This window comes from Saccostrea echinata, unplaced genomic scaffold, assembly GCF_033153115.1.
Source record: "Saccostrea echinata isolate AGI-Se365-2 ecotype Australia unplaced genomic scaffold, CSIRO_AGI_Sech_v1 ptg000054l, whole genome shotgun sequence".
Lineage (NCBI taxonomy): Eukaryota > Metazoa > Mollusca > Bivalvia > Ostreida > Ostreidae > Saccostrea > Saccostrea echinata.
The window spans coordinates 57,548,399-57,574,895 of NW_026889803.1; the positions used below are offsets into that span (position 1 = coordinate 57,548,399).

The 26,497-nt window shown below is 31.2% G+C and overlaps 1 protein-coding gene across 1 annotated transcript in view; it reads left to right on the forward strand.

Annotated features, from left to right (window-relative positions):
• The window catches only part of LOC133171786 (inositol 1,4,5-trisphosphate receptor type 1-like), a 65,211-nt gene that overhangs the window by 8,022 nt on the left and 30,692 nt on the right, over nucleotides 1–26,497 (forward strand). Inside the window, exon 2 of the mRNA XM_061306587.1 lies at nucleotides 22,293–22,402. Within this exon, the coding sequence (XP_061162571.1) occupies nucleotides 22,293–22,402 (110 nt within the window). The remainder of the gene's footprint in view (nucleotides 1–22,292; nucleotides 22,403–26,497) is intronic.

Genomic DNA, 26,497 nt, shown 5'->3' on the forward strand with positions numbered 1-26,497 from the left:
GATCAAAAATGTTGTTATCAATATAAAAGAAAAAAAACCTGTGTCAATGAATATACCTGGTAAATATGAAAGCCCAAGCACTAACCATTCAAACACCAACCAAGGTCAAAGGGTCAAAATTAATGGTACGCAGGGGAAGACATACACATGCAAAATATAAAAGCAATGGCAACAACTGTTATGGCAAAGGTTAAAGTTTTTCAAAAGTAGGTCAAACGCCAAGGTCAAAAGGTCAAAACTGTTGGTATCCAAAGGAAGGTCTTATCACAAGGAATATACCTGTGAAATTTGAAAGCCCTAGTGCAAACTGTTCAAAAGTAATGACCAAGGTTATTTTTTTTAAGTGGGTCAAGGTCAAAAGTCAAAAATACTTGCACCCTGGAAAGGTCTTGTTGCGATGAATACACTTGTGAAATATGAAAGCCCTAGCATCAACTGTTCAAAAGTTATGGCCAGTGTTAAAGTTGGGTAATTTTTTTGCAAAAGTGGGTCAAACTCCAAGGTCAAGAGGTCAAATATGTTGGTACCCAATGAAAGATCTTGTCATAAAGAATACACATGTGAAATATGACAGCCATAGCTCCAACCAATCAAAAGTTATGGGCAATGTTAAAGTTTTTGCGAACAGACAGACAGACGGATAGACAGGACAAAAACTACATACCTCCCGAATCTTCGATTACGGGGCATAAAAAGGGCCCCCTTACTTAACGATTTATATGTCGTGTAAAATTGAATATTTGAAGCTAAACAATACTTTTGAATTCTGTGGCAAATTTGAATTTTATGATTGTGTTTACTTTGAAATATATTTCATTTCACAATAAATATAGATTATTAAAAACAGCAAGCTAAAGGCGTATCAAAAGTCATCTCAATGTTTATGTTACATGATAGTTTGTATGACAAGGCATATTAAAAATCATTGAACTGTTGAAAACATTATCTGGAATAACAAAGTTTAAAAAAAATTACCTCCGTCGGAAGAAATGGCAAATTGTCGACAAGGCAGAATTAACTATCTATGAAATCTGTCAATATATACAAGATTTACCTAGATTTATCTTTTCTGTCTTCCAAATGTAGATATGAACATGTACAAATTATGAAGTAAACAAGAAAGAAATCAATCTGCATGCTCTTGGTTTTCTCATTTTCGTTTCCTGAATGAAGAACCTCAATCATTTTTGACAGACCAGAGTACATTAACACAAACAGACAAACAGATTAATAGACATTTGTCATTTCTTGCTAAGGTACACTGCCGCCAGCATCCAGACCTTCTTGTAGAAACGTGATCGGGAAGTGATCACAAAAAACAAGTTCTGTTCGAACCACTATAGCCACTGGCCGTGCATCAAAACAGAGAAACAGAAATATAACTGGACAGGGCTGATGGCTGCGCGATAAAGCAACTAAAGAACGGAATTAAATGGTCGTAACTCATTGCAGATCTTTCATCTGGAATTTGTCTCTTAATTACGCACCTATAAAACCGTAATATACACAATGACCACCTATTAATGCGAATTATCCGCACGATGCTGGAGTATAGAGATACCCTTGGAGTTTTCTTAAACATTTACCAGTTTTATTCATCTCGGAATAACTCTTTTTAAAGTTGCAATATGGCCAGTAATGGGCGACCGAGTTTTTCGGAGTTATTGCAGCCCAGATTCTCGATTCACGTCCCGGTAAAAGTTAAGGTAAGGAATTTTATAAGTGAGAGTGATATTTCCTATCAATTAATTACTCTGGTGGCAAAATTTAGCAACATAATTTCATACCAAATAAATTACTCTAAATTCCAATACAAACAATCTGTAGAATGAAAATTAATCAATTTTTGTAACATATTTCATCTTCATGATAATATTATGCATACACTAACAGATCGGTCTTTGAGGGCATAGTCCACTAAGGACATTAAATGATGAGAATGAATTATCAGATTCCGTGGACTGTCATTTATTTATTTTGTTTTTACACATGAAATCCCTTGATGCTTTATTCATAACACACCAAATTAATTGATATTATTGTTATTGTATAAAACTACACTGTTATTCCCTTGTATGATATGTTCCACTGTTAATAACGTCTGTTTTTCCAATGTTTTGGATTTTTTTCGCTTTTTAATTCCATTGTTTCCATATATTTCCATATATGCTACAAAATATAAAAAAGAACAAGGCGCGGTTTCAATACAAATCTGGCCCTGTAATTTTCTAAAATATGAATTTAAAGTAAGAAATTAAAACTAATGCTTTTTGAATTGTTTTGAATTCCATGCAGTAAGATCATACAAATAGATTTCTCATAACCTTATAAATACAAATTGAGACCTGAAGAATTTATGTATTTTTCTTTAGTTTCTTTAAAAGTTGCAGAAGACATCAATTTCCAGTAGAATTTTCTTTCAGGCGATACATGTATAGACCACATGCGTCGCCCACAAAGATTTTAAGAACGGTGATTTTTTAAAGAAATTTACTTAACATATTTTAAAAATCGAAGTGGGTGACGGCTGTGGGCACTATTTTCTTAAGGAAATTAATCCCTTAATATAGACATTTTGAGGGTTTTTTCTGTTTAAAACTAAGAAATGTAACAAATTAATGATGTCATATTTCCAGAACGGTCCTCCTTCATGTCATATTCTTTCATGATTTATCACAGTCATTTAATCAACTCTTATTTAAGCCAATTTCAATACTTTTTGAAAACATTATTTTTTAAAGGCATAATAAAGCCAAAACCGTACCTACTTCTTTGCTTGATTTAAAATATATGTGACAGTTATCAGAAACCATCTAATCCGGAATGTTTTGCCATATCATATATTTTTTTAAAATGTTTACCGCAAAACTTTATTTGATGGGTTTATTCATGTGGTGTCCATTTAGTTATGTAAGCTCTGTAACGACAACGAAATTTACCTGGCATACGGAAACACTCGCTATATTATCTATGTTTTAGAGTTTACAAGATACATGTATAAAAAGAAAAAAAAAAAGAAGGAAAGGCTATTCTCAAAATATTGCTTTGAAGGCAAGTACTTACTTCTGTACCTTTTTTATTTCATTATTAAATTATTAAATATGATGGAAATAGTATCTTGACAAGGAGCATTATTCAAAGAGTATAAAGTACTCCAACAAATTTCACGAAAATTTCACCAACATGAAAACTTTTGAAACACACCTGAAGGATTATCAAAAAAGCAATTTGTCGATAAAATAACAATTATATTTCTGTTGATGTAAATGTATCTTTGCTCTTCATTGTGTAAAACTAATAGCCTACAGCGTGCTTTATTGTATTAAGTAATTGATTTTGCTATGTTGATTTTTTATCTTTTTAAAACATGATGAACTATTTTTAAGTGATACTTGAATAGCACTAAATCGACTCTGTGATACCCAATTCTTAATGTCGAAAAGAAAATGTAATATTATTTAAGGAGGGATTCTTGTCTGGTTCCTTACTAGATGAAACAATCAAAGTATATTTGCTTATATGTTTTATATATTTAGATGTAAGAGATTTAAAAGATCATATTTTTCTTTCCTCATCACAATTGTACAACTTTAAATAGAAATGGTAAACTGAGTTTGAAATCTAGCAGGGACTATATTTTTGTCGGAATGGCGGCGTACATGTATGAAAATATCTTCTTTTCTGTCTCTAAAAATTATTATAGAACGATGAATTTAGTTATAATTTTTACACAATCAAAGACTTGAAGAATTTTTTTAAATGTAAGTTAAATTAATAATAAGGGACTAAAGTTTTAAAATATATCAAATAAATATGATTTTCCAAATAAACTACAATTATGTTAGCTTTTAAAAGCTTCCAATCTAAGTACAGATTTGAGCCAAAAATCGGTAAAAAGTGTTTTTTCTCTCTTAGTAAACGATCAAAACTTTTTGTTTTTATATCATTTTGTATCTTTATGTGACAACTTTACCATATGTGAAAGTAAGAAAAATTTATATATAGGAAGCATATAAAAATAACTAAAATATCTTAAAATTTTAAGAAAAATAGAGAAAATTCGGATTAGCCAATATCCATTTTAGTTAAATAATTTATGTCACTTTGGTAATATCATCTTATAGACCCTATATGGTAATATCTCTTTATGCAAAAAGAAAAAAAACATTTAATTTATTGAAATAGAAGTAGGCATTGCATGATTGGAAACAGTAATTTTTTATTCTTAATGCCCAGGGAAAAGGTAATGTCCTTGACCTGACCTTGCCTCTAATATGAAACGGTCAAATTTAATCTAACTGATACCATCATTTAGTGATATTGTCTTCTTAATTCTGTGAAAATTTCATTGATTTTTAAATACTAGAAATATGAGAAGAATCCCTCCTAAAGGCAGGAAAGCACTATCACAGTAGTGACCAAGGAAATGTAAGCAATACCCCAATGTAAATGTACTTACATGTATGAACAACATGAAATATAATTTTTTTATTGTGGAAAATGACTGAACGGCTTGGCCAAGATTAGGTGCCCATGTTGCTTGCAGGCTAACAAAAAAATATAGTCAAGTAAAATATAATATATGTTCTATGTAACACTGTACATCCTTTTGGCAGATGGTCTGAAATTTCTGTCCATTTCCGAGTTTTCACTCTTACTGTAGTAGGCACAAAAATGTACGGTTATAATTTATTATCTGTAAATTTGCTAAATTTATTTGTAGAGTCTGTAGTCCTTTTGTTAATAGGATGTGTATTGCCAATTACTCTAAAATTTCCAGTGCTAACTACTCTAAATGGATTGATAGTACGAGGGGTTATCAAAAAGCTCGTGGACTGATCCGATAAAATTTATACTATGTAGTCTGTGCTTACAAAATTTATAAAGAATATCTAATAAAAAGATGTTTAAGAAATGTTGAAATATTTAGCTTGATACGTTGATAAATTGCCAAATTATTATAAAATAAAAAAGACATTAAATGGTCACCCGGCGCTGTCGTCATTTAGTTTCATGACGTCCGACAACGTCATTGGTTCTTAATGTCTGCTCCTTCTACCTCAGTACACTTATCTTGAGGTATAACTTTACAATGTCATGAACGCTACTTTCAGTGAATATAATATTGTAAATGGAACTATACACAGGGAAAGATCCTCACTTGATTATGTCAGCATATTCTGACCAACGTCAATTTTCGACGTGACTGACTTTTGACACCCTGACTACAAATCGACATTAATTGTACATCTCTCGTCTCTCCGAATCTTTATCGGCATTTAAAAAACAAGTATTCTGGATGCATTTTATTTCTCTGTAGCCCGTTTAAACATTTCCTAGGTCTATACCAGTTTTTTCAGTAGCGAAACTTTATTTATCGTTGGAAAAAGAAACACCTCCCCCTTTTTGACGTCATTTTCAAGCCCTTAATTGTTTAAACACTCCATATAAATACGATAAAATTTTCATAGAATTTACAAAATGAAGTTAAAAAAATGCAAATTTTACAAAATGAATTTTTCACATCACTCGCCTGAATTAACGGGAATTTTGGATAACAAAATCTCATATCAAAAGAGTTTTCTCATGTACACTTAAGTAAAAAAAAAGCGTTATGTCTGGACATACCATTGCTTACAAAAACAATTTATTAAAAAATAAAACATGATTTATTGTTTATATTATAAATAGAAATGATGATTATAACTAAATGTGTTAAAATTCGATTTTTATCACAACAAGAAAAACTTTGTCATGTATATTTAGACATATTATGTGACTACAAACATAACAGTACTACAGACTACAGAAGCAAGCCCTACATTTTATCTTTAATTACAGTGGTATTTGTATTTCAAAACAAACATTATATTTGTTCAAACGACCATATTTTTCTAGTAATTGTATCAATAATGTATATGACTTTTGGAAGTTATTAAATTAGGACCAAGGACTATAAACGAATACGGACACCAATCATTCATCTATAACTTTTGGTGTTAGTGCAAAAGTTATTCATTGCTGTTGTTTACTTTACTGGTAATTATGAAGGTATGAAAAACACGAAAATATGAAAAGCATGATCAATTATACATTCTTTTGTTTAAGACAATCGATATTGAAATATAGGCTTATGGACTAAACAACATATTGGCCATTATAGAAAACAACTACAAAATATGCTCACATTTAATCATATAATTTTTCTCATAGTACTTTTTTTCTTTAGGTACAATTTAAAAAAAGTTAAATATATTAAATTTGTCCTTCTCTAGAAATAAAAAAAAATCATTTCAACATTGATAAATCTTAAATTATATAAGAAGGTATATTAAATCACAATTTCAACATTTTTTATCCTTTTTCTTTTCGGTACAAAATAAACTTAACCTGAATGATTTCTCTAAAATAAAGAATATTTATTTTTGGAATGCATCATTCAAAATATTTTTAATAAACCATCTTTTAAAATGTAAAAAAGTAAGTGCAACAGCACAATGCTTCACATATTATGAATTTTTTTTACCTTTATTCTGTTGGTTTTTGTTTCTTTTTCAAGGACGCAGAAACTATACATGTATGATATTTTATACCAATAGAAAGCTCATATTCTTATCTCTGCTATGCAACAAAAGACTTTCAGATTAAACGTAACTGTAAGGAGTTGCATTTATATAACAACATCTAATATTGGTAATGGTCACCTGACCTTGGACAAGCCTTTAACTTTACTCATTTTAATTGTAATAAACACACATTTACTTTACAAGAGCAGTATAAGTACTTCTAGACATCGATATCAGCAGATACATTTAATGATTATCACTCACACGCGTTTGTACTCTAACGTCGATTTCCGATGTTGCAGTACTCCTTGACCAGAAGTCACAGCTGTTTTGTGATCTTTTTATAGGTACTTCACTGCTTTATCATTGCTTCCTCTACACATAAAAACAAACCTTATATAATTGTATGTTCATGAATTCTGTCTATCTTCAAGCATTAGATTTACAAAGTTATTGTTAAATTCATGGACATCTATGTCATATTTCTGAATTTAAACACTTTCCAGCTAGGACTCAGATCTACTTTATCAGATGAAAGCTTCATTGTTTTATTGTTGAATTCTGGATAAGAAAATCAGCTTCCTAGATTATCAGTTATGATATGCAGGTGTAGAAAAAATATTTATACATCCACCCAGTCATTTAATTTGCCGAAACATATTCTACAAGCATATATCTATGTACCATATGCATAGTAATTGTTGATTTTACATGATACTTCTTGATTACTTATTTTTCCCAACTGATCCAAGATATTATAGAAGCGGTTTAATTATACCAACTACTGCTATCTCAGAAAGCTACGCTACATATCATCTTTTACTACTGGCAGATCTAGCAAGAACACTCGATTTCATGCCTCGATAAGTAGCCGCGTCCAAAATTGTGTCTTAACGAATCATCACAAATAAGATTGAACACATCATATATTGACCGAAAATTAGTTTGTATCCAAAGTCTGCTTTTTGAATATATTCCTTAAACAATACATATAGATACCTTATAGTTCTTGTTTTAAACAAAGCATTGGAGTTTGTCTCAGATGTCAAAATAAAAGTGTGGGTTTTTGCTGCACCAAGTTGAACTGAAAAAAGTACCGAAATTTGCGATGTGGTCTTGCAGTTTTTGTACGTTATATAAATCATTGTTAACGTAATGATTACAGAAGCGATCCAAGAAGGAAAGGAGAAGGGGTTGGGGATAACGGGGAGGGCTGTCAAAGTTGTCTCATGAGTGGTTATAGTTAATTTCTTTGTGATAAGAGTACTCTTGCATTCCTTTTTTTTTTTTAACCTTTTCTAACGATAATGTTGCTTAGTATAGCTTTGTAGGAAGGTGAAACGTTAAAGACGCAACTTTTTATGCGTTCATTGAAGGGATTACAATACAAGATAAATCTACGTTAAATGCTGACTTTAATAACCAGTTTATTATTTTGTTTTTCAAAGATAACAGGAAATTACAGTTTGAACAATTAACGGGATTACGTATGCGTAACCTAAAGACCGTAGAAAACTCTGTAATACATCGAACAAACAATAAAATTTGGTACTTTTCTAATGCTATCACTTGCTCTGACTCGAAATGTCAGCAGCAACCGTTGCTGATACTTTGGTGTGACGATAGCATAAACGTCTAATGGCTAGCAAAATAGTACATTTTCATTTGTAGCTTGGACTTTTAGTGGGCATTGACACTCCTGTGTTCGTGTTCCACCGAAATTAAGATTACAAAAAGATGCTAAAAACTTACTAGTTTAATTTTAAAATTTGATTGTTTATGATTTTCTTTTTTTTTTAATTAAGTAAGTCGGTGAACTGTTTAGCTTTATATATATTTTCTCATGCAAATGTATCGGTGCTGTACTTTAAACATGTAGTTTTCAGTATTGATAACTAACGACAAAGAAGTCCATATTTGGCCTCTGGTTGATCAAAACACGTTGACATATGATCTCAAAGTAAAAGAAAACAGTTAAACATTAGTCATGCATACTTTAAAACAACATCATACAGTTGTTTACTTCTCGATCATGTGTAATAAAATTACGGTAAATATAACTAATAACAGCACCACCTAACTCTTTTTTTCTGTGGTGGGTTTATTAATGAACCACTTGACGCCCGCTGTTCCCCCCAGGAGCTTCCTTTTTAAATTAGCGTCCAGAGAAAAGTAAAATAACCTTCCCCTAACTCCCTCCAAATTCTTGACACGTGTTTCTCTGTATTCTCTTGTTTTCAAAAACTTCAAAAAAAACCTTGTAGGATCCATTGCGGATACATGTATTGAAGTTATTCATTCATTACGACTCAAAATATAATCTTTTTTAACCAAAAAGTAAACAACGCTGAAATAAGAAGAAAGCAAGAAAAATTGTACTATCATATTGTAAATTTTGAATTTACTAGGTGGAGGTAAATGCAAAATTTACATGATAACTTTCGCATTTACCTACACCTAGTAAATTCAAAATTTACAAAATGGTAGTATATACAAAAGGTTTACAAAGCTTTATGGTAGACATGTCAGACGTTGTATACAAGTTATTTTGTCTATTAAGGCTATTACTGGGTTTCATGTTTTGCGTTTATTAATGCGTCACATAATATTAGATGGCATAGATACTAACTTTCATGGTACCTATCATTTTATGGCTAACTTGGGAATTAAATCCGTTCTAATATATTTCTGTAATTGCATTGGATTAATCCATTGCAAACTAGACTTCAAAAACCTTTATGTGATGCTGCAAGCACTGATGATTCACGATAAAGCTTACTGTATATTTTAATGACAGAATGCGTGGACTGGCTGGCTGAAAGACCACGCACATATAAATCAAAATGTTGGTGCTGCGAGAGAGAAAGGACTAGCTTTAGAATATTACAAAAAGGACAAACAAAATTATGCATTGTGATGACGCGCTAGCATTATGAATCCCCTGTCTGAGTTAGTGGCTTGTAACTCATTGAAGGGTTATGTTCTAAATGTAATTACCTCTGTCTGCCAAGGCCTAATGAAGATTTGCTCAGTGGTAGAATTTGTGTGGCATCCATGAAACTCTATTGCATACCTCTGGTCTACATCAAAAGGGTTAGATCTCTGCAGTACATTTTATCACTACTTGTGGTGTTAGACGATTGACAAGTTTCAAAGGATGCAGTTGTTGTCAAGAGGTTAAAACACAAGGTATCGACTGCTTGTGCATATATTGTTTAGAGTGCCAGGACTATGTACAGGTGCGATGTTCATAAACAAATTATACTTGTCTTTAGCTAAAAGTTCTCTTAAAAAGCGGTTATGCATTACTCATTTGATGGATGTGAATATCTTTGTCATAAGTCTCCGTAAAAATTAGACATTCTTTCTAACAAAAAGAATTCAATACCATGCGACAAACATGTGTATCGAACTTAAGCGGCATGACAGCAGTGATGAAAACTTTGGTGTATTTTTGAAGTAAAGTTTGATATTTGTGGTCTTAGAAACATGGAAAGACCTTTAGAAATACGAATTCACGACGAAAATGGTGAGAGTTGTAGCGATAGTGACGAGGATAGTGTTGGATGCGAGATTCACAATCAGCTGAAATTGTACCATAAAATGTTACGGCAACTTCACACTGAGGTAAGGTCTAAAAGGAATGCCTGTTCTCTTTTTTTATTAAAGAAACAAGGATTATCAAAGAATAGAAAAATAATTTATAGTTGTCTTCAAGTTTCGGTAATTATTAAAAACATTTACATCCACTGTCCAGCTAAAGAGGAGTTGTGACATAGTTTCTTTGGTAGAATCGTCCCTTTTTGCTAAGATAAATAATTTAATAAAATATTCAAGCTTCAAATATGTAAACAGGATTTTTTTTCCAGACTTGAAAATTAAAATTGCTATAAAACGGTTTAAATTTTAAAATGTATACTAAGTACGTTGTAATAGTTCCAACATGCTTCAACGTATTTAGGGTCCGAGGTTTTATTTACATGTAAAGGATTAGCACGCACAGGAAGCAAAAATAAAAAGAGCGCATATGTCTTACTGTTCTGCAAAGTAGCAGACAAATAGTGGTCATTCCTTACTGGAGTCTAACAACAGGAAAATAATTCTGATGTCTAACACATGGACACAAGAACCGATAACTATAATAGATAGAGAAAACGAAACCAAAATTAATCATTAAATTTTAAGGGAGAGTACTTTTCTTTTTATGTACGTATAATTCTGATGTGTTTTTTTTTAAACCTTTTTTTTTTAAAATCTTGTTAAGATAAGATGTAAGCCTTCTCATAATTGTTCCCATAAGTTGTCTTTAGTACGTATTTCACTATCGAATTATGATAATTTAACAATAGTTAACATGCTATTTTTTGTGTGTAAGTGAAATGTAGCTTTAAGGTAACAAGATATTCGCTTGTTATTGTGTTAAATTTTCAAATTAAGTAAAAGGTAATTCTTTGATTGTATTAAAAATACAATCTGAAATATTTTTTTCTATGATTAGTAAGTGATTACATGTTTTGCTGTTACAACCTAGTGCTACTCATCCTTTCAAACAAACATAAAAATAAAACATATAGCAGAAACGGGGGCTACTATGGCTTGTATTGTTTATTATGGGGCACTGTGCTCAAAGAAAATATTGGCACAGTAAAGTTATCCAGTCAACTTGTTATCAAAATAAATAACAACAGAAAGACTCTATCAGTACACAGATAATAAGCTAATTAGATAAGGCATTACGAAGTATTTGAGTATAGAGAGGTGGAATCCTAGTGTATCAAGCTGCAAGAGAGGCGGGGTCCTAATATATCTTCCCCCCAAAAACGAGGAATCCTATTTTATGAAACAAAAAAGAAGGATGAAAGTGTGTCAAACAAGAAACACCTTTCAAGCCCTACAGCTTCAAACCAGGAAAAGGGAATCCTTTAGAATCAAGACGGGGAGAAAGAATCCGTAAATGTCAAGCTAGAAAGAAGGGATCCAAGAGTGTCAAGTCAGACATAAGTGTTCCTAGTTTGTCCAGTCAGGAGAAAGGGATCCTAGTGTATCAAGCCATATACAAGGGTTCATAATGTGTGAAGCCAGAGACGAGACAAGGGGCCCTTTTTACAAAAGAACTTACGACTAAGACCAAAATTTAATTCTGCTCATAACTTTCTAATTTACACTAAATTAAAAATGGTTTTTATCTTTTTAAAAGGAATGTAGAAAGATATTTTTAGGCTGGAAATTTTAAACAGAAAATCACTTTTGAAAAATTTTGAACAATGAACTGAAGTTTTTGGTCTTAGTCTTAAGTTCTTTTGTAAAACAGTACCGTTCACGGTAGCTCAGTCGGTATAGCGCTCGCTCCGTGATCGGGAGGTCGTGAGTTCGAATCTCGGCCGCGACTGACCTAACTAAATGACCTAACAATCAGTATGAAAAACTTCAGTCAGTATTTGACTTAGTGATAGGTTGTATTTGCTGAAAAGGTCATTGTATCGACCATAAAACTTGCGAAATGATAACTTCAAACGAAGCTGTTGATATTCTTATTTCATCAACTTGTTTGTCAATAGCGTGCCACGATTTAGAAATTGTACATACGTAGAGCATGCTCTTGCATATCGAATCAACTGGGCGATAAAAACCCCATATGCAACAGAAAATCTCATCTGAAATCAAATATGCTTTAAACTTCAATTAAAACTACAGATTTGCTATGAATATAGATTTTTTCTACTAACTTAAAAACTTTATTGTAAAATGTTTCTTGTTAACTTAACACTGAATGATTATTTTTATGCACTTTGCAATACGGCATATATGCACAGCGCAAAAATTCAAAATCCATTCACTCTATCTAATAAGACATTTTATCTCAGTGACGTAGAGTTTGCATTTCATCTAGACCTCAAGTGCATATAGTATATAACTGTTTTGTGATTAAAAAGAACTGTGGAATGTACACTCATACGTGTATTTGAATAAATAATTACAAGTAGCTCTTTGATATACATATACTGCTTGCGTACTACAATGAATGAAATTTAATTATCAAATGATTTGATGACTTTTTTTTTTTTGATTTGGCGATAGTTATAATTGACAATGAACTCCGACTCGAGGTAACGATGTCTATTATCCACAATATATTTGTCCTAATGCCGAAAAAAAGTTTCTTTTCATCAAACAGCAATGTTGCACTGAAGCATGAATACCCTGTGTATATAATTAGTGGAAGGACCCTGCTCTCCGCATTAGCTACCGCTGTGTAATTGTTGAGCAAGAATATATTTGTCGTTTTGCTATAGTTCTCTCTACATTGTCAGATGTATTATTCTGTGTAGGCTCTACCAATTTGTTTCATTGTTGGAGGTCACAATCTATTGGAGGTTATGTTCTTTTTATATTGGTACTGTACTGAATAAAGTACTAGTTAAGTATATAGTACAATGAAGTACGACAGTTATTTGCTAACGTTGACCACAAGCAATGACAGGGATACGGAGGTAAGTAATTAAATCTTTAGTAACTGTTGCTGATTTGATAGATCTTAGGCAGATTTTAAGTATCTTTCTAATATAAAAATATTTATTATTATGTCTGCAAAGTTTGAGAAATAAACGTTGCTTTATGTGTGTAAAAGTTAAGCATAGAAGACACTTGCCTAATTAATTCCAAGACGTCCCCTTACAGCTCTATGATTATATACACTATTATCATTGCTGTTCTTGGTGGATGCACTTGTATGTGTATATTGTGTTAGCTACTAAACAGACCGAGCCTGTAAGCTGTTCTAATCACTAGGTTTTGTTCATAAAGATGATCACTTTTTCACTCTCTTTTTCTGAAAACACATTTGTCAAGGATAAAATTTTGTTTTTATATCAAAGAAATTTTTAAAAGGGAAAAATAGAGAGAGGTTACAGCAACATAAATGATCATAAGATACCTAACATCTATACCTTTGTTAACATTCCTGATAAATCTCCATTAGCCTAGATTACTACATTGTTACCAGATAAGTCCTGCTGGGATTCCGACATTGGCCAAGCATTGAAAACGTCCTTAGTAGTTGAAAACATTTATATCGATGGCTACTTCTGTTTACTTGATCTGGACATAGCAAATTATTTACAGGTTGTCTAAATCCTTACTCTGATAAAACAGGACAAGTTTCCACCTAGTGTGTCACATTTGACCTTATAATGCAACCTTTAATGTAAACTTTAAAATATACAGAATGATGATCATTTTCAAACCTACGTTATGAAAGTTTTCGTTCATTTAAAAAAAATTATAGATATTCCTTTTGCATCATATCACAGCTCCAAAAATGAAATCCTTTTTTTCTACAGCTAGCTAGAATAGTTTTATAATTTTTGTATTAAAAGACATTAAAAGATTTATACTTATAATAAATTAAAGGCAGCTATAGAAAGGGATAGTAATTCTGTTCCTCTTGACATGTCTACATCACTGTAAATCAATATACTTCAGTCATTTTTATGTAATGAACAACTTTGTCTTTCTTATTACATTTAACCTTATTTGTTTTCGACTCACTTTGATTGCATTTTATAGTTCTGGCATATTTTTTTGAAAAAAAAAACATCTTGGAAACATGTTGCCTAATGGTAGTCAGACGCAATTAAAATCATTTGACACCTATCTGTAAGTTGTCGATGGTAATGCTAGCTTTCCTTGCAGCTGATGCTGATTTTCGTCCTCACTTCTGATGGTTTTGCTTGCTGAAACATGATGATTATTATTCTAGTGATAATAAGTGCTGCTTTTAGAAACAAAAAAATAGTCCCTGTAATGTGTAATTTACGCGCTATTTTGCAGTATTACTACAAGATAATGAAGTATGAAGATAACGAACAGTAATCAAGCTCAAAAGACCATTAAAATAATACAGATTTGGAGCAGAGCAAACATGGACCTCTTAAAACACCGAAGTGGGATCAGGTGCCATGTAAGAGTAAGCATCCCCTGTCTCAACCGCCGTGTGCTCCTTGTCATGATCAGGCAAACGGAAATCGGCGTGAAAATAATGGCCTAACAATTTTTCTGAAAATCTTCAGTCAACATTCAACTTAAAGCAATATGAGCTGCATTTTTTGAGAATTTATTTTGCTTAAAATGTGCTGTTTTGATAAATATGTATGTTATTTAAACCTTTATGATCAATTAGACTAAAATAAAGTATTAAATTTTTTTCAGAAGAAAGGTTTTTGTACAATGGAATGTATAGTATTATATAAGAAATCAATATTGTACAAGACGACAATAATGTAATTTTGCTTCGATCAAAGTCTCTAAATAGTTCTTCCATCGCAAATATGAACAACAGAAGTTTATAAATGTTCTTTTTTTCCTGTCATTGAAATTGCTAATTACAATTTTGCCACAAAAATTTCCAAGTTGCAGCTCATATTGCTTTAATGATAGATTGTATTTGCTGACAGGGCCATTGTATCGACCATTGAATTTGTAAAATTTTGACTTTAAACGAGACTGTTTAAATTCTTGTTTCATCAACTTATTTGTCAATAGCTTGCCTCCTTTTAGAAATTGTTCGTACACAGACCATGTTCTTGAATGAATGAACTGGGAGACGTAAACTCCATATGTAGGTGATAATGGTATTTTGTTACCTACATGTATATAATGAAAGTTCAGATTAGAAAAGTTGAAGTCATGACGTTTATCATAAAGTTTTGTTGTCAGGTTACCATTAACGTCTTTTTCTAGTAAAATATCCAAATATGAAACAGATGTGTCAGACTCTATGGTATCTTTTATCATAAATCGAATCAACGTAGGAATGAAAATGAAAATTGTCAATTGATAAAACGTCGTCTATATATTTAAATGTTGAATTGAAGGCCATAGCAAGAGAATCTTTCTTTTCATGCAGAAGTTTTAGAAAAATTCTGCTTCATATGAATACAAAAATGGTCTGCTAATAACGGGGCGCAATTAGTACCCATGGAAATTCCGAAAGATTGTTGGAAGATTTGATCTCCAAAAACTTCATAGATATTGTCAATTGGAAACTCAAGCATCTTTTCAATACTAGTATCAACTTCGGAGTACTTGTGTGTACAATCCGAATAATTTTTAATAAAATAATTTCGCAAATGAAATTTACGAGTTCAAAGCAGCTTTCTATGATGTCAAAGAGCTTTGACTTTAATGGTTGTATAAAGTGTTTTAAAAATCGTACATTTTGATGTTATTGATCGTGGTCAAATTTTATGGTTTCAAATTGTCTAAAAGTTCCTTGGAGTTTTTAAATATCCACATCTGATTTGCATAATATATCGATATATCTGAATGATTTGGTACATAATGGAGATTTACATGCCAATACAAGCAAACATTACAAAGCAGGGCAGATTTAAGGGCAGTAGCTGACGTTGAATATATTGTCTGAAATCATCGGACAGTACTATCTTAGATTTAGTTAAGACATGTTAGATAAGCCGTCCAAGGTTATTTCTTTGGTAACTTGGTCACGGAAATCATATAGAATGATTATTATGTATTTTGATATTATTTTTAAAAGTTGGGAATTTATGTTTGGCGCCCTACTGAGGTCAGAACGCAGGAAATTAAAAGCAAAATTCCCTAACATTGTTATTGCTTCAACATTGTATCATATTATCAAGTACAGATCGTACAACATTTGTAATCTGTGATGGAATTGAGAGATCCGTTGTCGAATAAATAGTGTAGTCCATTGTAGTACATGCCATGTCCAGAAACAAGGAATAATGCTGGTCAGCAATTGTTGTACATTCTTATAAGATTTTACTGCCTTATGAATTCTTCCATCTAGGTCCTCAACCAATTGTTTCGTGGACAACACAAACATTCGTGTTTATTGATACTTGTAAATCAGAATTGAGGAGAAACTAGTTAGAAAAAGAATCCAAATTTGTAAAAGCTTTCATATATATATATATATATATATATATATATATATATATATATATATATATATATATATATATATATATATATATATATTAAATCCAAATTTAAATGAAAAACTCAAACTATATGATATATATATATAGAGAGAGAGAGCAAACAAGTATGTAAATTGTTTATTTAACAACAAACATGCTTTTTTTCTTAAATCTCTAAAAACATTGAGAGTGATGAAAATGTGTAACTAAGCAATACTGATTACATTGTATTTTACTCTATAATAAGCCTTCACGTTTCGTCTTACGAACATTTGAACAAGCTGATATACTTGTATTTCATTTAAGAAATGCCGGTCGTATTAGAAGACATACTAAGAGAGATAAACGCTATACAATATGTAATATGTATGATATTCAACAGTCCAGAGCTTCTTTAAACATGAATAAGTATTTTCATTTAACTTTATAACTAAATAAAACATTTTCAAGTAACAATAGAAATATTTCTGCACAGCTGCATAAAGGCTTTATCCCTGGTGAAGTTTCCAGATACAATGATTTTATTGAATTATTATTAACAAGCTTAATACCCCGTCCCATCGAATTTTCAAGTATCCAGGCATCTTATCAACGTTAGATTCATAAACATCTGCATCAGACTGTCATTTGTAATTGCTAACTTCCCCAAACTGTCAAATATCTTTAAACCCTGTGGTTTTCTATTTGCGCTGTTTCCATTAGTTTTCGATTTGGAGGTATCTTACAAGTTGCATATGTTGTTAAATTATTGAATTTCTTTATTCACAATCCTTTGTTAATTTATTGCTCTTAAATAAGTACTTTAAGATTCAGTCAAGGAATTTTATAACATTTTATTTCATTTTTTTTTCTTCTGAATTGTCTGTAGCTTTGCTATTTTGAACGAGAAATAATCAAGCTTTGGTCAATGGTTATAAAAATCAATTCTTAGCACTGTATCATTTTTTAAAGATGTTTCATAATTCAACAATGAAAAATGTTCTAAATCCATGTCTTGTATGCACAGTCAAATATTCAAACCTATCAATGAAGTTACCTTGGACTTTAACCTAAACCAATAAGCTTTTCCAATAAGCAGCCTATCCACTTTTTACTAAGTTGGGGATAGCTTAATGATTAATGTGTTAACATCATTCAATGTGCTAAAGAAGTTGACCAATTTTCCACTGATTTTATAACTAGTAATTCACCCAATTCATACTCTCTAACGAGATATATCAATTGATTCTCTTTATATGGTATCCAAAACAATCAAGATATTAATTCTACTACAGTTATTGATGGTATTAAAGAAATCAGCGGACATTATTCTCAAACATTTAAAGATTATCAGAACAGAAATATATATCAAACTTGTAAAGTGAAATGAATATAATATATGCCTCAAGAATGTAATAATGCTTATTTAGACCATATCAATGCCTCCTTTAACAGATGCAGATCCTGCGACATAGTAACCTAATTTGGTTCTCTATAGAGGAAACGGTAATCCCTATTTAAGAGCTGTTAGTAGAAAAGAACTAAAGTTCTCGTTGTAGTGAATGGTTGCAGGATACCCTAATGCTTACACCTCGGCTTTTATACATGTGTATTTCAAAACAACATTTCTTGACCTCGGCGATTTTTCTGCAGCATCCACGAAAACGCGTACTTTATTTCTTAAGCATTTGACATTTTGTTCCAATAATTTTCCTTATAAATTTCAGAATATTGTGCCCAAAACATAATTAATGTCACTTTCTAGTCTTTTGTGCAACAATTGATCCTTGGCGTTATGTTCTTCCTTGTTCCCTATATGAAGTCTGGAAAACTGAACAAAAACGAAGAAGACCAACTAAATAAAATAGAACTTGAAACGAACTTCATATAACTTAATTATGTAAACGACGAATCTTAATTAAAATTAATTATAATATTCCAATAAAACTACAATTGTAAAAAAAAAAATAGTTTGCATCATTATATCAATACTGTTTGAATATAGTTTCAGACAGTATGACTAGTGTATGCATTGCAAAACTAGTATATACTTTTACATAAACATAAGCTTTAATTTAATACAAAATCATGTTCATTTTTATGAAATTGGCATACTACAGCTAATAAAACATTAAAAGTTACTTCAATATGATAACATAGAGAAAATAAATCTTACTCTGTTCTTTTACAATCTTTATTGTAATGTTAAGCAAAAAAAAAACAGAATCCTAGGTCTCCATTTAATGGCATTGCATAACGTTTTAAAAGGCAGAAAAAGTCAATTGCTGTTGGTTGCTTTGTATGGTTGACAGAGATTAAAATATAGCTTAGTTTGTTCCCAGTATTATCATTATGAGCAGATTTTTTGTGATTTATCTTATTCCAATCTTAGAAATGAATTTAATAAAAGCAATTCATCATATTTGTCTGAGAATTAAAAATCTTTATCTGTCAGAATTTGACGTAACCTTTATATAATCAGAGTCTGGTTGTCTTCCTTTGGTATGCATTCCTCCAACCCGATTATATGAATCACGGAGAACTATAGAATTATTGGACGATGGCGTTACTAAGTTGGAATTCCGAAGTTTGGCGTTCAGATATTTGATATGTGTAGGTTGAGCTTCTGTGACTTTGATGCCCTGGCTGGTCTTGTCTGATCTTCAGGGGGTGGGACACTCTCAAACAGAATGGAGGTGTGAATTCGAAGCATCTGAGGCTACCAAACATACCAAGCACAGCATTAGTGTTAAGGGTTTTATGTTTGTGTTTATAGACTAAATTACGGCATTAGAGATTCATGTTATGATATAGAATCAGTTTCAAGCGTTGATATAAATCTTAATTTTCTTTACTAGCTTCATAATCGCTAGAATCTTGGTTAAAAGGTTAACCTCAAAGGTTCATAGGTCTAATCTTTTTGTTTTCTTGACCTCTTTTTTTATATCTATAAATCAAGTCAACTACATACACGTATGTCGCGGTCAAATGTGCGTTGGTCATCCGGCGGGCCATCTATCGGAGAGGAGTCCCCACCACCACCACCAACAAAAAAAAAATGGAAAACCGAATACATGTATACTGAACCTTTTAATGCAAATATTCAAACCACAAAAATATTAACTTTTTTAAAAGAAAATGTAAACATCGATTTTTTTTTTAAAATGCAGACCATAATTGTAACTTTTATTTGAAACACTGTAAAAACCTTTGAGAAAACAAATGCATCACATAAAAATAGATAATATTTACAGTCCTAAACGTAATAGTGGTCGGTATGGTCGTTCTATATTCTCTATTTTTATTTCAGTAAAATGATTAATGTAACGCTTTCATTCTCCATGGAATTTGATGGTTAATATTGATATATTAACATCAAAGCAATTATCTTTACCAGGTCAAATTCATAACGTGTTTGGGCAGTATAACATCCAATGTAAACAAAGTTCTGAGAAGTAGAAAACATTTTTTACAAATTGTTCTCCAGGTTTTTATTTTTAACATTTTAAAGAAATAAATGTCGATGTTTGGATTGATATGGTTGTTTTGTTTTTCTTTTTTCTTTAAGAGTTAAAATATTGACACCGTTTTGGTTTGTTAATATTTGTTTCGATTTTTTTGTAAGGGGGGGGGGGGGGGGGCTGTAAACTAGATTAAAGGAAATGTGTTAAAATCATTTCAGATAGCCTTATATTAGTATCATAAGTAAACAACTTCAGTAAAAGGCGTAGGTGCTAAGCTTCCATAATCCTCACCCAAAAGCTTTAGCTCTCGAAAAAATCAGCGGCAACCGTCTGCTGAGTGCGCGAGGCCCGATTATCGACGTCATATTTAAGACAAGTTACCGACCGTTGCAATAGTTACATGGATAGATTTATCTTTGTGTCAGTAGCGCGAGTATTTCAATTCGTAGACTTTGGATTTTTTTATGGTGTTTAAAATTACTACATGAATTCATATTTATGATAAAGTGATTTGGAAAAACACAATTTTGTGTAATGATAGAATAACTTATTGCATTTGGATCACATTTATAAATAGGATCTTTGACGGAGTAATGACAAGTCAATATATACTGATTACAGGTAACCTGTTAAGGTCCAATTATTGTAATTATTGTGATTTAATTTCTCCCTGTTATTATCATCTTTTTAATCTAGATTCTTATCTGCTATGTTTTTATGATGTTGAGTACGAATAATTCAAGCTGTTCAAATGCTTATTTTCTAATTTTGATACACTTGACATCCTAAAATCATAGGTTAGTACTTTACACAATTTTGAAGTTTAATTGCCTTTCAAGTAAAAAAAAAGGTGCAGGTTGAATAAAGGAATATGCATTGAATAAAAGTCATATTAAAGTTTAATTCATATTTATGAAACTGTGCAATTCATAAGAATTTTTATTGTATGTGATGACTATTTTAAAATCTGTGTATTTCCTCATAGGGACGTCTTTCTATCGGTCAAGAAAGCAAACAAGTGTCAATTGCAAATACTCAAATAGTCTTCTACTATAGGGTCATAATATGACAAAAACACGCTTTGGCAAATCAAGGGCATTTCAATAAATGCAAATCTAAGCCCTTTATGAGAGATATGTCAGAAATGATTTTGTCTATAAAGAACAGCGATCTATGACTTTTTTTTATCCGTTCCTGAATTCTTCTGCACGTAAGGATACGGTTTGAAGAAAAATTATATATATATATATATATATATATATATATATATATATATATATATATATATATATATATATATATATATATATATATGAGTTCCTAGATTTTTTAAATGTAGAAACAACTACATGTATGTATTAAGAAAATCCTATCATTTTACCGTTTTTTTTAATTCCATTTCAAGATGCACTGAGATATATATGTACATATGTAACATTTTATGGCAATACATATTCTTCATAGCAAAAAAAAAAAAGAACCAGCAAGCAAAGTTCTATCATGCCCTGTGTCTCCTTTCTGCTCCTTTTACAATTTCTTTTGGGAAGCAAATCAATCACGAAGTCATAAATGTTAATAATTTTAGACCTCTTTATCATTAATATTGCTGTTAATGTTGAAGATGATAGAACTTCTTTGATTCACCCCTACATTTTCAGTTATTACATGATCTTGTTTTCTGTTAACATAATCAAACAACAGATGATTTTTGAGATCTCAGACTAATTAGTAGAAACAAAGAAGAAGTAGGTCTAGAATTCATTTTTTTTCTTTGTATCAGAGATATCTACAAACACCACTTCAATTGATGCATATTTCACACCGCCTAATTGAAACCAACGTGGTTCCAAGTTTTTCTCTTTATATTCAATTTTGCAGACATGAAAAAAAAGTTTCCCTAAAAATTACTCTTTTAGTTCATTTCTGGTAGAGTGCTTTTGTGATATGTACTTTATCATTTAAAGTGAATTTTCTACATAAATATTTTATGGGTAAGTACTTGTAAATAACGAAGGCAATATGCACTCTTATGCGATATTTTGCAAGACGTGAAAAATTTAACCTCTTGAAACCACACGTTTTCTATTTTTCTTATCAGAGTACTAATCAGTTTATGACATAATGAAAGAAGATGAAGAATGAAGATATGTTATAATCACTTTATTATTGAACATTGAAACACTATTAAAACTCTCCTCATTTCACTCTCATCCAAGAAAAATATTTACACAGACTGCTGAGATACAAAAACCTTCTTCAGAGTTGATGGATGAGTCTTCTGTCTTTTTTTACTACAGTAATTGTATTTCTGTCTTTTGCAGCTTCATGGCTGTAGTGAGGAACCCGGCATGGGCGAGTATCTGTGTATTGGAGACTACATCTGTCTCTATTGTGAAGAGACAGAAGGATATGTATACAGCTCCCAGTCCAGGTACGTCTACCTCCACACACTGTCATCCATTCTGTTTATCTTACCCTTTTTTTTAAAAAGAAAAAGGCACAACTCTTGCACCAGCATTTTGCAAATTTAATTATAAAGAAAGATTTTTTTTTTAATTATCAATTTTTCAAGTTCGCTCCAATCAGGAGAAATTTGTCTGATTCATAATTGAAATTCTTCATCTTTTCATGAAGCCGCATATAAGGCATTAAAATAAAAGGAATAAACGACGGTTTTAAATTCTTTTTTAACTTCAGTAAAATATTAAAGATCGGTATATAAAACGGGGCAAGGAAAACAACTTTGGTTATTGGCAAGAGTTATACGTAATTAAAATTCATTTAAAGTCTGACGAGAATTTAATCTAATATTATCGCAAGTATCCCAAAATCACCAACTGAGGTTCTTTAATTCCTACCCTTTTATGTTTTGATCTTTCAAGACAATGAAATGTCGATCATTTTTATAGAACTGAATGTAAGAAAGATTATAATGAGAATGTTGAAACTCTTCCCTTCTTAACTGCGTACTAGTATTTGGCTTTGGTTTGATTTTTTTTATGATGATGATGAACAGTGTTGCTTTAGTTATCAAAATGTCAAATTCCTTAAAATTCTTTCAAAATGCCTATCCACATACATTTTTAATAAGATTCCAATAATAAAAAAAAGAATGAGATACAGAAATCTATCAGGTTTTGATTTTATTTTGATGAACAGAGTTACCAAGATTACTGATTTCTTTGAAACCCTCATATTGCTACTCTTCCTGCAGTTTCTGTCTATAGAAGAGTAAGCAAGTACTATTTAAAAAATTCTACATAATTTCAATTGTCAGAATTACATCTTTTCGTTTCATGACAGCCAATTCAGACATTTTTAATCACAGAAAGTTTGGGAGACACTAACACATCATTGCAGTTTTGAAATAACTTTAAAGGAAAAAAAATAGTTTTCTTTGTAACTATGATATCTATAATTATATCCAACTTATTCCAAGGTTTTGCAGAAATCAGTTTGACTTGATGTAAGGAATATTACATTTATGTTTTAAAAATCGGTTGGAAAATGAAATTATTTATATATAGTGCTTCCATTTACAATTTACGGTGGCAATTTTAGGAATTTTTCATTTTGCATATACATTTATTTATCATAACTGTGAAGTTTCATTAAGCTTATCGGAGCCATTTGTAGAAAACCCGCCGATGATTGATTGAGTGTGTGTTGTTTTACGTCCCAATCAAAATTTTTTTTCACTCATATAGAGATGTCACAATATAGCAGTGAAGAACTTCAAATTTAGACCTGTACTCGGCACTGAGGGCTATTGAACAGTGAGGGTTCTTTATGGTGCCAACGCCTACCTGGGCATCTTTTTTTAAGGTCTTATCCGAAAGACCCATGATTTTCACTTCTAGTGCCGGGTGTTTGGCAAAGAAACAGTCACTACCTTATGTATGCTGCGCCGGGAACGAGAATCGCCAAGACATTTAGGTGCTGAGGGATATTGCATTTCGGGAATATGAGAAAACGTTTTTACTTCAAATCTAGCATATTTTTCTAAACTTAAATAGAATTGCTTATTAACATAGAGAATTTGCGCGTCAATTTATATTGTCTCATCGTTCTCATATATTCCTAACAATGCAATGGAATACATTGTACGTACACTATACAGTGTATATGACGTCAGAATTGAATTTTAATAGAAAAGAATGTGCTTTTCAGCATAAAAATTAGCTCACAGTTCAAAAAGCATTCGAATCATTACAAGTATCCACATTTTCTAGATTTACAAAAAAAAGTCTATTTAGTACATCTTTTGTTTAGTAAAAATAATCAGCTGTTGCGAAAATCAGATAATGTTCCACGTGTACTCTTGAAATGAAATGCATATACCAGTAGCCATTGAAGAACTATCAAAATTACAACTTTTTTACCCATATGAAAATTGAATGAGCAATTCGCAATTCTTTGTCTTTGATGTGCCCAGAGTATTCACAGGTAAAAAAAAATTTTGGCGTGTATACAAAAGAATAGTAAGATGTAGAAATGATTTCTAAAAATGATTTATAATATGCTCACAGCATAGTAGACCTTTTTGTTTAAAAAAAAAAAGACATTACTACGCCGAAATATATAAAGCAAATAGAAAGATATATATAAATCCATTAAATCAGCTCCCAAACTGTTCAATCGTAATAAATGTAAACTATTTTTGAATTTAAATGATAAACAAAATGGCTGTGCAAGGGTTTTAAGTACAGAAACATCAGAATATCTCAGATAAGAATGGCGACATCTTTATGGTCCATGAAAAGAAATAATAAAAGAGCTGAATTACAAAGATTTGGGGATTGTTCCTGGCATTAAGACAGTGGTCTGACGAAGATTAAAGGTGCTGCATGCATTGGTCAGTATGCTTTGCTAAAAGGCATCTGTTAATAGAGGCGATCATTGCTCGATGATCAGAAAAGACCCAGATTCAAAGGAAGAACGGAAAATTATATACATACTGCCCGCCATTGGGCTAGTTTTTATGTCTAGAATGGTAATTTATTACAACAAACGTAACTCCAGGTGCTTGAAGCTCTATCTTGAATGCAGTAAAATGGGTATATATACAATAAAGTTAGGAGAAAAGTTTAAAATGTGCCATTTTCTTTCCGTAAACCACAATAACAATTGCTTAAAAATTTATGTCACGTCTTACAAAAGGAAGATAATTGGCAGATAATACTCTATTTACGATCTGTTAATTGATTTCATTGATAAGTATAACCTTCCGCTTATCTTTAATACGTCGGTCAGAAGTTCGATTCAGAAATAAAAACTTCACTTGATCCATGTTGATAACAAAGATAAGGACATTGCACAGACTTTATTTCCATTGACTAACTTAATATTTAGAAATTCTTACACAGATTATAGTTCTTTGCAAAGACAAAACAATCAAGCTGTAAATCTATTCTTTGTTTTTAAACATTTTTAATTAGTAAAGGAAGTATCTGCAAGACTGTGAGATTTCGGGAAACATAAGTTATCTGTCGAATGTATCGGTCAATTGATTTTGGGTCAGTTGGTGTTTAGATGCAATAAACACATACGATGACGGTAATTGACTAAATAAAAAGTTGATTATCATATTTTCCATCATTCTTTTTATGTAAACGCATTAATCTTTTAAAATATTTTTAAGTGGAATATTTAGCGAGACACAAATTAAGCGATTTGTCCTAAAACATGGAATATAATTTAAGCGAGAAGTAATTTTCTGGCAATTTTATTATATCAAGAAATATATTACTTAAATTCAATGCAAAATTAATTGTTAGTGATTTTCAATTTTAGCAATCTTAACACTTAATAACAAATCGGAATATATCTATTAATACATAATTGTATATATTCTCATTATACTGACCTCAGAAAACAGCAGATATTTTGTGAGTTGTTAATAGATTTTTATACATATGCTTAAATCATATAATGAAGATATAACAGTCATACCTCGCTGTTACAAACTAATGACTTGCATTTTTCCTGGTTGTAATACTTTGTTTTCTTTGATAAAGAAAAATTACAGCTCTTCAGTTAATGTACAAAGTGGATACACTTGGCCTGGAAATGGGCTAATGATAATAGAATAGAAAGCAGTAGGTCTGAATGAATACGTCTTCCAATTTACAAACTGATAAATAAGTCTCACAAGTTTTCTAAAAGAAATATACATTCACAATGCAAAATTATAAAATAATAATTTGTCTTGAATCTGTCATAATAGAATAAAAATGTTTGATAAATGTGAAAAACAATTTGGTCGGCGTACTTCATACAATGTAATGTCAAGGATTTGGTGTTGATTAAGACCGGTAAATGTAGCGTAATTGTTAAAGGTATAGTGGGCATATAGATAAATGTGATGCCGATACCTATAAACTGACATCATGAAAGCACACTTCATAAACGACAAGGATAACGTTCGATGATCCATATTTTATTAATCATCAACAAACATTCACACGTCACTAATCGTCTTCACATAAAGACCCAGCAGCAAGTCTTGAAGGCTTCATGAATTTCA